The 19,577-nt window shown below is 36.4% G+C and overlaps 1 protein-coding gene and 1 long non-coding RNA gene across 2 annotated transcripts in view; one reads left to right on the forward strand and one right to left on the reverse strand.

The window, feature by feature from the left end:
• Positions 1–19,577, forward strand: part of LOC134806467 (uncharacterized) — a 184,345-nt gene that overhangs the window by 105,238 nt on the left and 59,530 nt on the right. The window contains exon 2 of the long non-coding RNA XR_010146532.1: positions 15,990–16,568. This is a non-coding gene — a long non-coding RNA (uncharacterized LOC134806467). The remainder of the gene's footprint in view (positions 1–15,989; positions 16,569–19,577) is intronic.
• LOC134806431 (very long chain fatty acid elongase 4-like) overlaps positions 1–19,577 on the reverse strand; it is a 32,651-nt gene that overhangs the window by 11,947 nt on the left and 1,127 nt on the right. Inside the window, exon 2 of the mRNA XM_063779709.1 lies at positions 7,501–7,595. Within this exon, the coding sequence (XP_063635779.1) occupies positions 7,501–7,582 (82 nt within the window). The 5' untranslated portion in view covers positions 7,583–7,595. The remainder of the gene's footprint in view (positions 1–7,500; positions 7,596–19,577) is intronic.

The following is a 19,577-nucleotide window of genomic DNA, read 5'->3' on the forward strand; positions in this document are numbered from 1 at the left end:
AATATATATTTAAGTGTAATATGTGCAAAAAAAGGAAACGATACACTCTGAAGACCCAAAAAGAAAATGTTAGTAAATACTGCTCCTCCCCATGGTTACTTGGTTCCTTATTCAACCTACCTGAAATTAAACGAGTAGGTTAGTAAATTATATCATTTTACATTATAAAGTTAAATGTTTAGGTATCTCAATCACTTACTCACTGGTGGACATGGACGCAAAATTTTTGCCCATCTACTTATACTATCTTATAAAAAATGAAATTTTGAAAGTTAGCACGCTTAAAGTTCGTTTTTTTTTGCATTAAGGTAACAGATTTTGACATGTCTTATTAAAAATTACCATTGAAAAATAAGTCATAGCAAATATGTTAGAATTATAAATCATATTAATGAGCAAGAGCACCCTAAACCGGCGAGCGTGTATGAGGAATGTTATGAATGTGAAGGAAGCGAAAGTGGTATGTCAGGATCGTAGCAAGTGGAAATCCGTGGTCTCTGCCTACCCCTCCGGGAAATAGGCGTGATTGTATGTATGTATGTATGTATGTATTAATCATATACTTTTTTATATTCTTTTGCTTTCATAAGTAATATAAACTAATTTTTGAAAGCGTTTTTCAATAATTATTAATAAAAAGACACGTCATGATTGTTTACCTTCTTTCTAATGCTAAAAAATAACGAACTATAATAACCGGGCCTTATTTGGTACAGAACCTTGATTTGATAGGTACATCGGATATTCTGGGCCCCTGAGTTTGTTACGTAAAGGACAAAATGGTGACATGTGGTTAGAGCTGATACTGTTAAACTAGTGGTTCTGTGCGCTAAGTATAAAAAATAAGCTTCAGCGAACTCATTAAGCCTAGAAAAAACCCTACACCCTACTGCCACTTAAGTCAGTCTTGAGTCTTTGAATCAATTTCCGTAGTAGTACTACTACTACTAAGGTACTAGGAGGTAATAAGGCCTATAGTAGGTATAATAAGGCCTACCTGAAAAATAATGTTCTTACAACAGTGTAACCGTGTTAGTTATTTGAGTAACATATATGTAAAGTGATACAATTAAAAGCTAACAGCAAACCAGTACATAAATTATATCTTATGTACTTCTTATGAATTACACTCTTATAAAGGTTTCGACTAATTACGCTTAATTACTTGAATAAAGGTAGATGAATTGCGTGCGGTCCAATAGGTAACCACAACTCACGGAGTCCAAAACAATAAGCTGATCAGCAAAGTCAAGTAAACAAAGCCAAGTCACAGTAGTAGAAAGATCATCGAGTTCCGTAAACGTAAGCCGGGTCAAAAAATTCAATCGCAACACAGTAAGTAATAAGTGAACGCCTCGTGGCAGTAACGCACGAAAAATAACATTGCAAATTGTCGGCAATGAGGCGCGCGCGGGTGCAAGCGTACGCATCTGTGTGCGTGCATTACACACACAAATACAGTCTCTCACGCCCCGTCAGAGCGACGGGTATATTCAGCTTGAAATCTCAAAATTGACTTTTAGCTCAGCTCCCGTTTCGTCTTAATATACGGTTCAGATTCGAAATAAACACCATTTTTCTAAAACAAAGGCAAGTCCGGCATATACTACCAAAATGGGGTGGTAAACCTTTTTAGGCAAATAATTAAACATAATTATTTTTAATGATTTCCGAAATAAATGATCAATAGTAATTTTAAAATGAATTTTAATCGTTTCTTTTAATTTACTGAGATCAAAATTTAATAAAGTAACATCATGCGCAAAGTCAGGAGGATTTTTTGATACCTTATCAAATCGTTATAATATTAAAGTCGCAAAAACAGTTGGTAATCTCTGATTTAACGAAAGTCCGGCATATGACGGACTTGCCTTGAACATAATAGACGGACTTTCCAACTTAGTCAAATTTTAATATGATAAATTGTGGAACGTATAATTACAAAACTAAGCTAATTTCTGATATTTTAAAAATAGAATATAGACAACTGGTTCTTATGCTACATACGTAGTTACTTTCTGATTGACAATCTTTTCAAAAACGATTTTTAACAATTTTTTTTCGAACGGCTGTCGCACTATGACTTCGAGTTCAAAACACGAAATGACTTGTTGAGGCGGATTGCTCTGAAGTTGGTTGTCACAGCGCCATCTGTTTTACAGTGACGGAACTAGTGCGAAAAACTGGTTAATCGACTGGACTCCAAAGTCGCATACGCCTTCTAATTCAAAAGTTATAACGTGGTGACGGACTTGCCTTGTAGACGGACTTGCCCACAGTGACCTTACAAATATGTACCTACTTTAAAAAAAATGAGGGAAATAAATAATAAAATAACCTAGCGCAGATATCCGTCGGCCCAAACGAGGTACATCCTGTATATACTAAAAATATATTTAGCAAAGATAGTTCTGTACCTATAATGAAAATAACTCTAGGGTTAAACTAAAAAAATAACAAACCGAAATAGTACTTGAACTAACACAAATTAAAATATTTTCATAGAAATTTAATTAACTCGAAACTGATATAGGTACAGGATGTCCCAAACTTATGGGACATGTAGGGGAAGTACCTTAAATATCGTAGATAGTGTATTTTGCTCAAAGAAGACTTTATGTTATTTTTAAAAGTTAGTAAAAAAAATAAAAATGTAAATGTCAAAAAAAAAAATGATGCCAATCGACAGAATAGCTAAAAAATAATAACTCTGCTTAAGTAACATTGTATTGTAAAAGAAAGGAACAACGTGAAATTAATCATTTTAATCAAATTAAAAACATACATGAAACTGCCGTATTAGTCAATTAAGTAGGTATTTTTTTGTAAATTAATTAATTAAATGCTCAAAATGTGATCCCTCTTGTCTTACGAAAATCGCCAATCTTTTAATGAATCCGCTGCCTGTTGATTTTCTTATCATTTTATGGTGAACACTCGATGTGATATGGCACAATTCTGTTTGCAACTCGCCCACGTTCTCGTATCGCTTTTTGTATAGCATATCTTTCACGTATCCCCAAAAGAAGAAATATTTCACCATAAAATGATAAGAAAATCAACAGGCAGCGGACTCATTAAAATATTGGCGATTTGCGTAAGACAAGAGGGATCACATTTTGAGCATTTAATTAATTAATTTACAAAAAAATACCCACTTAATTGACTACGGGAGTTTCATGTATGTTTTTAATTTGATTAAAATGATTAATTTCACGTTGTTCCTTTCTTTTAAAATACAATGTTACTTAAGCAGAGTTATTATTTTTTAGCTATTCTTTCGATTGGCATCATAAAAGTAGGGTGATTTTTTTTTGACATTTGAGTCGGTTCGATTCCCAGACGAAGCAAGTGATTTTTAGAAAATCTATGAATGCAGAATTACTAACTTTTAAAAATAACATAAAGTCTTCTTTGAGCAAAATACACTATCTACGATATTTAAGGTACTTCCCCTTCATGTCCCATAAGTTTGGGACACCCTGTATACAGTGGTACTACTAAACGAAATTAATAACTAGCTTAAATCTAAATTAGGCCCTCGAGGCATTGAACCAAGGAAGCCGGCGGCATTTCCTCGCTGTATATAATTTAATTTATTCTAAGAGTAAAAAACCGGCCAAGTGCGAGTCGGACACGCGTTTCAAGGGTTCCGTACATTAAGTCCGACTCACGCTTGACTGCACATTTCTAATAGGTTTTCCTGTCATCTATAGGTAAATAACTATTTTGTGTAATTTTTTCAAAATTTTAGAACCATGGGCATGGGAATGGTAATTTTTTGGCTCTTAAATAACTTCTAACCAATGTATTTTAAAATTATAAAAAAAATATATTTGAAATATTGAAAAGGAGCTCTTTTATTTTATATATAACACGATATAGTTTGAAAAAACTTTATATTTTATCTTTCTCATTTACCCCCCAAAAGTGCCCCCCATGTTTAAAATTAATTTGTTTACGTTACATGTCCATCTTTGGGTCACTAATTTACATATAGTGTACCAAATTTCAACTTAATTGGTCCAGTAGTTTTCGAGAAAATAGGCTGTGACAGACGGACAGACAGACAGACGCACGAGTGATCCTATAAGGGTTCCGTTTTTTCCTTTTGAGGTAAGTACGGAACCCTAAAAATATCACATAGGGCGATGAAGCTATGAAACCGGCTTTTATAGTTATTAATTTTGTGTATATGCAATATGCGCAGTCATATTTTTCCACTTTAAACAAAACACTACCTTTTTACACAAAACTTAAAATACTGTTATTAATTTGATATTACTAATTAGTGAGCCAATTTGAACAAGTGCGCCCAAGATGCTGTAAATACAAACCCAAGTTCAGAATTTGAAAGTATAAATGCCGCTTCAGTCGTAAAATACCATTAATTAAGCAAATTTCGAGTCGGCAAATTCCGCCAAAGCTTAAAAATAGTTTTCACGCTTTTAGATTATTTGTTGATCAAACTTTCCTGCAAAATTAAGTCAGTCATACGTCTAAATGTATTAAATGTGACGTTCTCCATCAAAAGGTACCACTTTGTAGATTACCATATGGACGCTCAGACAGGATATTCGTATCATTACAAGCAAATTTCGTCTTTATGGTAAGCGACAAAGTGGTATCTTTTGATTAAGAACGACACAAATACTTCTGTACAAAATAGGCTCCAGCCTTGGAGCAATTAGTAATGGAGACGCCTTGTCTGTGATTTTCTATACAAAACAGTCTGCCGATTTTAGTGGAGAAGGCGCACGTCAAACATGGCATTTGTACGTAAGATACAAATTAAAACACACAAAAAAATTAAATTCTAAACATGATATCCGCGATCCCGAGCACGCATATCTATCTCGCTCACGCCTCAGTGAGAGTGAGAGATGAACACGAACCTACTGAGAGTACTGAGCCTTGGCGTTAGTATGACTCACGACAGTTTAAATTCAACAATTTCATTTATGAACATAATAAGTTCTAAGTCGCTATCGCCACTTGGAAACAGTGAAACAAGTAAGTTTTCAAGTGGCTGTAGAACTAAATTAATAATTTCCCGAGAATGTGTCGGCGACTTCGGAAAACTTTAAGGGTCTGACGGCCTGATTCGAACTTCAAGGAACCGTCAACCGGGGTGAATTGGAACAAATCTTAAAATGTGATTTACGTGACAATTTCTTAAAAAATATTTTATCATATGATTGAAAATAAGAGTACAGTTTGTTTGTTACAATTTGTGTGGGTAGTTATTAGGAAATTGGGAAGTCAATCACATTTTAAGTTTTGTCCCTATTCACCCCAGATATCCCTATTCACCCCGGTTGACGGTACCTACGTCAAAAAATTGCTAAAGATACGACAAGGATCGGATACGTGAGTGTCAAAAGTGACGTTTCTTCAAACAAAAATGACATGGATCGGATATGTCAGTGTCAAAAGTGACGTTTCTCCAAACAAAAACGTCACTTGTCGTATCTTTAGCAAATTTTTCATGTATCTTTAAATTCGAATCAGGTCATTACATAGTTAATTTATTATCGTCTTGTTAGAGTCGTAACTTCCGAGCACTGAATTTGTCAAACTTAATTCCGGTATTGCAAATGGGCCTTTAAATCGCTTTACGTTCTAATTAATCATTTTAGGGCCAGACAGTTATAGTTTACAAATATATATTCAGGCGTCAAACAAGACATAGATTTAAAAAAAAAACGACGGGTTGCACTCCGTAAGTGCCGGCGGAAGTGAAAACTCAATGACAGTCTTACGTCTCACGGTGACGTGACACCTGTTACGAGTTTAACATTTTTTCCCCATCACAAAAAGTGCACAGCGCCGCTAAAGAAGTTTTCACTTCAAAAACTTGCTTACCTACATACAAAACCTGCAGTTTTATTATAAAAGCTATATTAACCGTAGCAGAGGTGCAAAACTCCTAACTTCGGTCAAACTCGGCTCCGCTCGGCTCAGCATTGCTCCGAGCAATTATTAGGGTTGGCACCACTTGACTTCCTTTTGCGTGCACGACCACAGATAAGATAATCACTTGATTTTTGACAACCCTAAATAGCCGAAAGGGATAGTGCCATATATTAGAAAGGGACAGCATGATTCGACCCTGAACCGCTGTCAAACTTCGTTTTTGTAGGAAGTTTCCTTTCTGTACGGTAGTACTATTAATTATTCTGTGACCGTAGATAGATAGTGTGCTTCATAGTCTAATAAAACATGGTCTTCCATTCCCAGAGTGACACGGGCCTACGTCACAACAACATGGCCGCTATATATAGCGCTATCGCATATTATCATATAGCGCTGTCGCATGATGACGTAGGCCCGTGTCAGTTAGGTGACCTAGAAAAGACGGGAATGGAGTACCAGGCGGAGTATATTATTATACCATGGTGTGCTTCAAGGACAAATCGTGCCATAGCCTCCCATTCAAAAAATTGCCATTTAAATTTGAAATTAATAGTGAACAAATAATAGTTGAATTTCAATTTTTTTTTAAATCGAATAAAACAAAACCAATGCAACTCTGTTCCAATTAAAAGTGGTTTAAATTACATTGAAGTAATAAGTACTACAGGTAGGAGTAGGACCGTGGCTACGCGCACTGTCACATGAATTGGTTTAGTCATACATTTAGCTGGGCAAACGTATAAGTAGTACCACCAGTAACTATAGTGTAGTGTGAAAAATCCTTAACACAGGCAAAAACTTAACAAATTACCATTACATCAATCGCACGTCAATTTGTTACGAGATGCATTTTTTTATGCGGTCAATAGACCGTTTACATAAAAATGGAAATGTTAAAGACCTCAGACCATCAAGCGGGTTATATAAAACATCACACTGAGATTCTAGTATCAGAACGGTGATAAGTGCGCTTGTATTTCGTAATAATACGTCATTTTAATTTGCGGTTGCCAGGTGAAAGTGGTCATTAGATGCAGCTTCCGTTTATGTAACAATCTCGAGAACTGGATTTATACGAGTATATAATATTATTATCATTCTTTATTATATATTATAGGAGTGGGTCAACATTATTTTCGATGTCTTGTTCTGACCACTCTGACACGCTTCTTATACATGTTCGATCGGTTGATCCGTGTAATTCTACTTTAACTTAGAATAGACTTCAAAATATAGTTGGTCAAGGCATTTTGTCAGTCCGTAACAACCAGGAAAAGTATACTCATCCTTTTATTTTGGGTGCTAGTACTAGTGTAAGACAAAGTTAGTATGATTCTCTCTCGACGAGATTCGGGAAATGAATTAGAGATTAACTAGATACGATATAGTAAAGATATAACTTTACTATTTCATATCTAGTGAGACTCTAATTCATTTCCCGAATCGAGCCGTCTGTCTATATGATTGAAATGAGACAGTCCTTTGACAAACTTTATTATGGTTCATGTAATTGCACACTGGACGTTTAGTTTTTTTCTTGGGCGGCATGAGATTAAGAATGAATTAACTTAGTATGAAACTTACCCGACAACGATAGTGTCCATAGGTAGTAATCGTAAGTGTCTTTTAAAACACTTTGCGTAGAATTTAATACTTGCGTCGTCATTTTGAAATGTGATCTGTAACAAACAAAAAAAAGAACATTAAAAATAATATTTACTCGTTTTCAATCAACGGGAAAATACAGAGTAATTGTAATAAACACCCCTATACAATTAAAATACCCCTATAAATTAAAAAAAACAATACTGGCATCATTTTACTATAAACAAGAATCCTATAGAGCCGCTTAAATATTACGTTTCATTAATATCTCTCTGTTTTAAAAGAAATGGCGCCATACTGTCCATGACAAACATACCTAGTTTTAATTTGATTTATGTTGAAACCAGTTGTAGTATCTTATACCTTTAAACAATTCTTGTATATTTATATTTATTTATATATATATTTCAGGGATCTCGGAAATGGCTCTAACTGGATTGCTATGAAGTTTGCTATATGGGGATTTTCGGGGCCGATAAATCGATCTAGCTAGGTCTTATCTCTGGGAAAACGCGCATTTTTGAGTTTTTATATGTTTTCCGTGCAAAGCTCGGTCTCCCAGATATTCTTCATTTAAACACGACAAACAAGAAAAAATATGAAAATGATATTCATCTTTTAACGCGCAAAGTGGTAGAACTTGAACCACATGCCTGTGGTTCTCAGAACGCAAACAAAACAAAATACTCCAAATATTGTCTTAAATGATTGGTGCTGTTTCCAAAGTTACTTGAACAGAATTACTTTATGATGATTCATCGTGCTCTACGAGCTCACACGAGCAACTATGTTTGAACCAAAAATGTTTACAACTGAAATCAAAGCAAACAGGAAAACGTTAGGAAGAGGGCAACAAAGTCGGTGTCATTTCTCTTCTAGCTAGAAAACTTTTTGTTTTCGTAGCCGCCACTCGCAGGAAAAAGTCGCGTAACTTTTTAGCCTGCATGTGAAGTAAATAAAAATTAATTTACCTAATAATGTTTCATAAAAAGAAAAGTGAATAGAGTTAGACCAAGGCAACTCTGCATGGTGCTTGCATCGACAAAGTGTGGAATTGTCATATTTATATGAAAATATATTAATATGTTCATAATGAATTAATGACACTCGTGAGAGCGACAATAGTTCGAGTTGATATGGTTACTTTAACCCGAGTTAAATACTCTATTTTTCATTTCGACTACAAGGAGAGATAAACACATGAAATGTAGGTTTATTATAAGTATATTTTCTTTTGACGGTTATGAGAATTAGGGACTGGAATTGGCGCCATTTACATTTTAACCGGAAAAAAATCTATAACCATAGACAATCCGAACTTAAATTGGGATGTGTCTGAAACGGCCTTAACCATTTCGACGCCGTGTCAAATACAAAAGCTGTCACTCAGACGTTTCAGTTTTGAAACGTCACCGAAGTGTCAAAACTGAAATTGAACTTTATGCATATGCACGTAGGCCTATGTTGCTCTGTGGTCTGTGACCGATTAATCGGTCTTTGGCGTTGGACCTGCGGTGCGGATATATCGGTCATTGACGTCCAAAAGGTTAATGAATGAATGTAATGACAATATTTTAATATCATCGTCATTTATATTCAAATTTATTGATAAATTGTACATAATAAGTAAAGGGTTAAGGTGCTAACAAATAAAACTAAATTCAAACTAAAAAGTAATCAATACTAATATTATAAATGCGAAAGTGTGTCTGTCTGTCTGTCTGAGTGTTACTTCTTCACGCTTAAACCGCGGAACGGATTTAGTTTAAATTTGGCATAGAGATAGCTCGAGTCCCGGGGAAAGACATAGGAAAGTTTTTAATGTTTTTATGTCGGAAGTTATCCCAAATTATTGCCATTAGATTTTATTCAGGCGCTGTACTTACTCTAAATTCTGGTACTAATTCCACGCAGACGAATCGTGGGCAAAAGCTAGTAGGTAAGTAACTATATAAGTGACGTTCCACGGGAAAAGGTACCTTATGAGGGTTTCTAGTTTCGGAGATATGAAATGTTTTGTAAAGAGGTGAAAAAATGCTCAATTTTTTTTATTGTGTGATCAGAAACCTTAATGCGTAACGTTTGTTTACCTGTTTTTATTTTTGTTATAAGTTAGTTATAAGCCTAGTAATGTCGTCTCAGAGTTTAGTAGAAAAGGTACCTTATGGAAAAAAGATTGAAAATTCCCAAAAAAACTAGTCAATACGGGAAAAGAAGTTTGGTAGATTGGTAACTGTATTAGCATTCTGCAAAACTAATTTGATAATTTCAGTTCTGGTTGGGGCGCCTCGCAAATATTATAACCGTACATAGACCGACATCACAAATCCAAGTAGATTGCTATTATACCAAAGTTACTCTCGTCAAGTCTTTCTTAACTAGAATAATCTTCATTTGGTTTGGTCGCATGCAGTAAATCAGCCATTGGTTTGCTGAAAAATGCCAATACCCGACGCATTACCTTATGGAATATCTGAGGTCATTGAACCTCAATGCCGCTTATCTTCAATAGCAACCGAAATATATTATTGATAAGAAATAGACGATTTATACCATCTTAACCCCAAAATATTATTAGTTTATCCTAACTGTTCCATCATCATCATGCCTCATCATGTAACTTGACCACAAGGTACCTTTTCATTACATACAAATTATTGGTCTTTTTTAAGATTATTATGACGAAGAACTAATTAAATTTGGGGCAGTTTAATGTAAATTAATATTGTCTATTCATAAAAGATAAACTGTAATATGATTGATATTTTGTAGTGATGTATTATTAGATTTATTTCCATAAGGTACCTTTTCGTAAATGTATGGAGCAAATACTGTTATTGTTATGTAAGTTTAAAGTGGCATAAGGGGTTAAATATAGTATTTAGTTGGGGTTTTAGGATTTATTTCATTTGAATGACAGAATTTCTTTCATATGTGCTCAGAAAAATTGATTGTGTGTCACATTAAAAGTAAAAATATTCAATTTTGTGATTTTATATGAAAAAGTCAGAAAATACATTTTCACCTCTAAATCGGTATTGTTTTTTGCTTAAACTGTCTGTCAGTGTCGTTTTCTAATAGATAAAATTTAAATCTTGAGAGCTCATTGCAATCAATCGTAAAAATGAAATAAAACTTTATTTTCAAGAGATTGGTTAGTATACACATAAATCAGTCGATATCAAAAGTTTCTATTTGCATTACAGAACAAGTCGAAATATTTTTTTAATCTCAGATATATAAGGTATTATTATTTGTAGTCAACTATGTAACTTACTTCAGGAACATAGTTTTTTAGGCGGCTAAACTTAAAACTTCTCTATCGTAAAGTTGCTAATTTCACAACATTATTTTCAAAAAATCATATCTCTGTAACTACGCAACCTAGAAGGTTGATCTTTTGTGTTATCGATAGCTTATTTATTGTAGATTACTGGGGTATGCATAACTCCATACCCGCCATAAGGTACCTTTGACCGTGGGACGTCACATAAAACTAAAATATATGTAGAAAATGCGGCCGCTTTGGCATGGTGCTGAGGATGCTGGCAGCATCCCCCCGCTTGCGATGCTAATACGTTGCGCGAGGAAGCTGCAATTGACATTTAACTTCGATAATACTTGGTCTGAAAATGCAGAAGCTAATATGAGACATATGGGCCATATGGCTATTAGCCGTTGCTCGAGTAAAAATTAAAGAAAAATGCCTTCCACCCTAGGGTGGGAGGTGGGAATTGCAATTTACCACCCGGCTATCAGCCTATAAAAGGTGAACTTTCCGAATAGGAGAGATGAAAATAAATAAAATCCTGTCCTAGCCTTACTTCTTTAGACCACATTCATTTATATTTAATACTCACAGTTAACATAAATGTACTGTAAATCGTAAAGGCCATCCAAACTTATTGATGAATATACTCTACAAAAATTTCACAGTAACTATTGTGTTCATTGTAATTCTTTTATTCTAATAATTAATTAGCATTCATTTTTAATGCGAACTTTTCGATGTGAAGTTTAATTTATGTAGTCATCATTTATTTATAGAAATAAATAATGGAGAAAATTGTTTAAATATTATTGAAGGGCAATTTGTGGATGAGATTCAAAATCGTCAAAAACAATTTTCTTACTAGCTCTTACTTAGCTCTTTGCGTTGATGCACAATTTTATTTTTGATCGGAATCATCCATTACTTTTTTTGGTTAATCTCAAAAACAAATTCTTCAACATGATATCCGCGATCCCGGGCACGCACCATCCCGCTCACGCTTACGCTCAGTGAGAGTGAGAGATGAACCTGAACCCCCGGGCCATAATACAAAATTAAAATACAATTTCTTTCGAATCAAAGAGCTTTCTACTCGGCCGGGTCAGGGGTTTTACTCAAGGGAATACCAGCTTCATGCCCTGTGATTTTTCAAGACTGAATAATAATTATTAAGTAGACTTAATTATACAGGTTGCGGGAATGCAGTTATTTTTTGGCCACCCTGTATATTTATTTATTTCAGGCATATAACCCAAAAACAGGACGATTTCGGTTTCGTGGAGCGAAAAAACAAGTTCAAAGATGAGCCTAATGATGCCGTTACCTAATTATTGTTTATCAATAATAATTATGATTATTTTTCAGATGGCAAGTAGAAAAAAAAAATGTTTTGCGTACAATTTGGTCCCCCTACCTCTGCGGTCGGCAACCTGCGGCCCGCGGGCCGCATGCGGCTCGCGAACCTGTCACTTGCGGCCCGAGAGGCGCCTTGGCTATTTTGTATGTAATAGTGACAAACAACAATGTCTCATAAAGTAATAAATATTAACAAAGTACGGCCCGCGTCACCTCCGTTAACTACTATGTGGCCCTTGGCTGCTAAAACGAATGCTTTAATTTGGGGGTTGGCTCATTTTACTTAAAGGAGGCATTCCTTTATTTTTAAAATGAAACAAAACTGCATTCAAGGATTTTCTAAAACTCGCTTGCCTCGCCCGGGACTCGAACCGACTAAAAATTCCAAAAATAAACACTCGCAATTTATTCTACCTAGTCGATACAGTTAATGTTAATGATAACATTTTCCAAGAAACATTAGGTCTCACACTATTAGTCTGTCGTACAAAATATCCATAAAATCTAATATTTAGTACTCAAGACTTTTTTAGACAAGCCAAATTGAAGAAAAAAAGAAAAATCTTTATATGCAGTTTCGTTTCTTTTTAAAAATAAAGGAATGTCTCCTTTAAGTAAAATGAGCCAACTTAAGGTAGTTTCCCTCCAGGGCCCGACTTATTTTTCCACACTGTATATGTCGGAATGCCATTGCTTCGGAATGCCATTGCTTCGCAATGGTTACCAGTGGTCCAACAGTGATCATCTAAGCTTTATCATTTGTGTTAAATATACTCAATATAAAACTTCTGTGCCGAAAGTAGGACGCGCCATACTCAACCTACAATTCACATACATAAGTAGGTAGGTATATATGCGCCTATTAGTTGCCTGCGTGAAGCAAGTTGCCGAAACTTCGAATTTCTCCAAACAGGTTTCGATCTTTGATTAACTACTTATCCACTATGGATTGGCCCGGGGCTACATCAGACATTGAAGAATCGATGTTTGTCTACCTACCTTTCTATTGTAACGTTGAAATAATAGACATAAATAAATAACCAACGAACTAAGTCTGACTAGAGCTCCAAAATGGACCCACGTATTTGTGCCGCGAGCGACACAAATGTACTGCGCGCGGTTTGAAAACGCCATAAATTGAAATGCCAGAGTTTTGATATTCATCAAAACTTTTATTGATCAATCACTACTATTTTTCAATGGCGAGAAATTGTGTAGGTATTATTCAAATCTATGGGCAAGGTATATTTTATGAAGAAGGGATAACTGACAGTCATATTAATTAGTCAGATAAGTGTCGGTCATACGGATCGTTTATCGAAGTCAAAAATGTATTGAGAGCTTCGTCTACCTATCACTATTACTACACCTTATAAAATAAAGTTCCCCGCCGCGTCTGTCTGTTTGTGTGTTGGATTGTTTGTTCGCGATAAACTCAAAACCTATATACTGAACGACTCTTCTTGCGGTTTTGACCTATCGATATAGTGATGCTTGAGGAAGGTTTAAGTGTATAATTTGTTAACCCGTGCTAAGCCGGGGCGGGTCGCTGGTATATATATGCTGGCGGCAGATCGTAAAACCGGGCATATCGAGATATTCCTAGGCATATCATGAAACGCCGCCATTTCACGATCTGACTAACATTTGCCCAGGCATATCACGATCTGCCTTATAAAACAGGCGGCAGATCGATCAGAGCAATGCATTCGTTGATATTCCTAGGTTCATACCGGGCGCATCGTAAAATAATTTCTTTATTTGCCACTGGTGGCGCTGCATTCTATGTGGCGTTTGAGCAGCATGCGTAGGTAGCTAGGTGATATTCCTAGGCAGATCATGAAATGCCGGCGTTTCATGATCTGCCTAGGAATATCACCCCTTGAGGTTTGCACGATATGGCTGGTGTTCACTAGGCAGATCATGAAATGCCGGCGTTTCATGATCTGCCTAGGAATATCATCCCTTGAGGTTTGCACGATATGGCTGGTGTTGGCTAGGCAGATCATGAAATGCCGGCGTTTCATGATCTGCCTAGGAATATCACCCCGTGAGGTTTGCACGATATGGCTGGTGTTCGCTAGGCAGATCATGAAATGCCGGCGTTTCATGATCTGCCTAGGAAAATCACCCCTTGAGGTGGTATAGTCGCGGGCGGTCTAGAACGCAAAATGACTAGTGTAATATTTTGCCCTTTTAGTCTACATCGCGAACGGTCTAGAACGCAAAATGACCACTTTTTTATATCACTAGGGTAGGTTAGGTTCGTTAGTTATCTTCAAATGGCCGAAGGCCAAACAGCACAGAATAGGAGCCCCGCGACAGCGGGGCTCCGTCGACATCGCTAACGTAAAGATAAAACGAGTAGGCATTTTGCGTTCTGGCAGGCCTATGGAACTCTCCGTGCGAGCTCGGATTTATACCTACGATTCTGTCCCCATTCACGGTAGAAAAGCAAGCCAGTTGGTTGCCACACGCGCTCACGTACGCACGTCACCGCGCGCCGCACTGACAATTTTTACGATAGTTACAAGCTACGTAGGTACTCTTGAATTACTTTAATTAAACATGTAGTGTTTATTACGACAAATTTACCTATAGTTAGATATTTATTTGAAATAGGTAGCTAACTTGGTAAATGATCATTTTATCGACAGTAAGATCTTTATTTTACACCGGAAAATAGGTACTCATTTATGCTCTGGTTATCTTATAATGAATTACATGTAATCATGGATTCTCTATTATTTTTCTTTATTGTGTAACATTAATCTATATCTGGTTTTAAATTACACGAAGTTTTAAAACTAGGTAATTCTTGCTGGGTTCATTGCGTGGTTTATAAAACGGCGTAAACTCTGCGGTAACTGCAGGGACATATGACCTTTTAAAATGAGTATTTCGCAAACACTAACCTAACCTAACGCATAAACGGAATATTATAAATTATTGCAACTTAACTTGCTTAAATGTACTTATTTAACGCTATGCTGTTATATACTTTAAGGCAAGTTCTAATGTTAGTTTGATCAATCGAATTAGACACCGGTCTTCACACGCATTAAAATTTCTAAGCGTCGCGTCGGCAACCCTAGCGTTGTGCCGGTGCGCGCGGTGCGGGGAGCGGCGCGCTGAAGGTCAGTCCATTTTATTTTTGTGTAGGTATCAAAACGGTAGGTATTTGCGTTTTCTTTGAGAGATAAGTATCTGTTCGTAAGAACTATTATATAATCTGTGGTTCTGGACCGTTCGCGATGTAGACTAAAAGAGATATAGGCAAAATATTACACTAGTCATTTTGCGTTCTAGACCATCCGCGAATAACCCCTTGAGATTGGCACGATATGACTGGTGTTCGCTAGGCAGATCATGAAATACCGGCCTTTCATGATCTGCCTAGGAAAATCACCCCGTGAGGTTTGCACAATATGGCTGGTGTTCGCTAGGCAGATCATGAAATGCCGGCGTTTCATGATCTGCCTAGGAATATAACCCCTTGATGTTTGCACGATATGGCTGGTGTTCGCTAGGCAGATCATGAAATACCGGCGTTTCATGATCTACCTAGGAATATCACACCCTACTTATTTGATATGCCTAAACGTTGCCAGGCAAATCGTCAAACGTTGAGGTTTAAACGAAATGGCTGGTAGTCGTTAGTCAGATCATGAAATGGCGGCTTTTCATGATATGCCTAGGAATATCTCGATATGCCCGATTTTACGATCTGCCGCCGACATATATATTCCGTCGCAGGATTTTTGCGGATTGAAAATCGAATTTGGGCCTCTGATGTGTCCCGTCAGTCGAATGATGCAAGTGGAATACACGGTGTTTTTAGGGTTCCGTAGCCAAATGGCAAAAAACGGAACCCTTATGGATTCGTCATGTCTGTTTGTCTGTCTGTCTGTCTGTCTGTCTGTCTGTCTGTCTGTCTGTCTGCCTGCCTGTCTGTCTGTCTGTCTGTCTGTCCGTCCGTATGTCATAGCCACTTTTTTCCGAAACTATAAGAACTATGCTGTTGAAACATGGTAAGTAGAAGTATTCTGTAAACCGCATTAAGATTTTCACACAAAAATAGAAAAAAAAAAAATTTTGGGGGTTGCCCATACTTAGAACTAACTGAATCTCAAAAATTTTTTTTCATCAAATCCATACGTGTGGGGTATTCATGGATAGGTCTTCAAAAATGATATTGAGGTTTCTAATATTATTTTTTTCTAAACTGTATAGTTTGCATAGTTTACGCGAGAGACACTTCCAAAGTGGTAAAATGTATCCCCCCCCCCCCCTGTAACTTCTAAAATAAGAGAATGATAAAACTAAAAAAATATATGATGTACATTACCATGCAAACTTCCAAGGAAAATTAGTTTGAACGAGATCTAGTAAGTAGTTTTTTTTTAATACGTCATAAATCGTAAACCGCAATTTTATTATGTTACTTGCTGCTACGGAACCCTTCATGGGCGAGTCCGACTCGCACTTGGCCGCTTTTTTAAACTCCGTTAATTTCGGGGTATGGTTAAGTACGTATAACCAAGTATAACGAAACCAAATGGCACAGTCTATTTTAAATTTCTGGAGTTTGGAATATTATTTACCTCCGATGCCTTTAAATACCATCAACACTTCATCTTTAATATAAAACGGTCATCTATTGTACCGACACTTCCTCTCTCGATGGTCATTCACAGAAGTGAAAGTGACAGCGAGACGAAAAATACATAGATACGTTTGTGTGAAAGAGAAAGCTTCTGTCCTATAACACGTACCGTTTCTTTGAGAAGAGTTTCCGTATTGAGCGTAGCCTTTCTGTAGCGTCAGCATTATAATATTGTCATTAATTGTACACATATACTTTTTTCCATCCTAGTTATATTTTTCGAAGTGAATGTATAGGTCATACTTACTGAGCAACTTGGACCAACCCCGAAATCGAAAAATAAAATATGTATGAAGTTTAGATGTCGATGTTTTTATAGAAGAGCCGGCATTTTATGTCGTACTAGCGACCCGCTCCGGTTTCGCACGGGTTATACAAAACCTTAAAAAATTATACACCTAAACCTTCCTCAAGAATCCCTCTATTGATGGATGACAACCGCATACAAATTTGTTCAGCAGTTTTGAGTTTACCGCGAACAAACATAGACACAAACAGACAGACTCGTCGGGGGACTATGCTTTATTAGGTGTAGTGATAATACGACTACAATTTGGAAACAAATTTGCGCACACTGTGCGGTTTCAGTGGAATACCCCATCGTACTCTCCGGTTGTGGAATGTTTCCTTATCTAAAATGTCTAGGTTTCATTAAGATATAGTGCGACATAAAATAGTAGAAATTAAATAAAATGGAACTAAAACAAATCCATACTAAATTGTTGCCATGTTTAAGCATTTTACGTCAAAATGTGTCAGGTACGTAGGAAGTGGCGCCCTAATTTATTTTCTACAATTTACTGTCGGATTATAACTCCTCTCTCTAGGGTTTCTCAGAACTTATTCAAAACTGCAACTGAATGCAGGATTTCAAATGTTGGAAACGCCTGTGTTGGAAACTCCGAGAGTAACAAGAATCCATAGAAGTCGATGGGAGGAATTTATTTATTTATTTAATCTTTATTGCACAAAAGAAAACCTTATAGTACAAAAGGCGGACTTAATGCCAAAAGCAGAGAGATTGTGAGCGGTGCTACAATTACAACAGCAAAAACAATCAATAAATTACGAATAACATATTAATTACGTATACAAATATACTATATTATGAATGAATGAAAATCTTTATTTCAGGCAACTAATGGTCCATACATAAATACCTTAAAACTAGCATACATATTATATAAAAATATATTTTAAAACTAAACTTTAAAAAAACTAAACACTATCACATTATGGCTGCGATGCATTACGCAACCCCGCAGTGTCAGGGAGCCGGCCGCGCAACCGCCGAAACTTGACACCCTTCGGCCAAAACTCCTCCTTGGTAAAGTCACCAAGTTTATGAGTCACTTACGCGGTATTAAAACTAGCCAAGTGCGAGTCGGACTCGCGCACGAAGGGTTCCGTACCATTACGCAAAAAATGGCAAAAAAATCTCGTTTGTTGCAGGTAGCCATCTGCTTTCTTTCCAGTTCAATCAAACTAAGAGAAAGGTACTTTTTATGTTTTGTTACTAAACGCAATAAGAATAAAACAAAATTCTAGATAAAATATCAGTGCAAAATCATAAATAAAAATATTTTTATGCATACTGTACAATGATTTGACAGATAGAGAAAGCCAAGAGGATCTTACAATTGCATGCCTATATTGAATAAACCGTTACGTTTTTTGTGATCTCAAGAGAACTTGTGAAATATGTAGCACAAAGTTTAGAAACCAATTGTACCGTCAACCAAATTTGAGGTCAAAAGGCACTCAAAGGCACACAAAGCCAACATGGAGCCACGAGCAATTCGTCAATTGACCAGTTTAGCGATCTCCACCCCCACCCTCTGGCCCCCATCCCGACCCAAGAACTTTACTTATTGCCTACTGTACCTATCTTCATCCATCATTTAGCGACCTATTTATAATATTTCGGAGAAAATTCTTAGACATTATTGTGAACGTGTATCAGAACGACCGCGTGATCTTCTGCCTTCGGTGTTTCGGCTTGTAATATAGTATACTTAAATACAAAGAAAACATCCATGACTCAGGAACAAATATCTGTGGTCATCACACAAATAAATGGCCTTACCGGGACTTGAACCCAGGACCATCGGCTTCGTAGGCAGGGTCAAACCCACTAGGTCAGACCGGTTGTCAAAACAAAAACAATTCCAGTATATTGTCAAATAATGACAATATACTCATATACCTACTTGAATTTTGTATGTCGGGCGTTACTTTATGCAGTAAAAATGTTGTTGTTATGACTTTATACGTCTTCTCAGTGACATGGGTTACCGCCTACGTATGATCATTGATAAGGGTCATCTAACTCTCCTAACATCGAAGTTGTAACCATCGTAACTTAACCCGTCGAACGACCCATCATACAACAAATTGATGCAAAGCAAATTGACCCATATTGATCTATTGTAACACACGTCTGATACTGCATGCGTCGCTACGACCCAAATTGCGTTAGTATAGTATCACACGTGAGATAGTAGGGCGCTCCACGGGTTATTAGAAGAGTTCCATAATAATATATCCCTAGTTATCAAATAATTTGGTCAACTTAGATAGCAGAAGTATGAAAATCATACATACCTATACAAAAAAATGCTGATATCTATAATATAATTGCCATACGAATGCTACGGACAGCACGGGTACTCCCTTATTGACCACGGACTACGGAGTCAGCATACATTATACGGGGTAATTTATTTTAAGCTGTATTTTGGTTTATTTCTTTACATAGGCTCT

Source organism: Cydia splendana, chromosome 3 (genome assembly GCF_910591565.1).
Source record: "Cydia splendana chromosome 3, ilCydSple1.2, whole genome shotgun sequence".
Lineage (NCBI taxonomy): Eukaryota > Metazoa > Arthropoda > Insecta > Lepidoptera > Tortricidae > Cydia > Cydia splendana.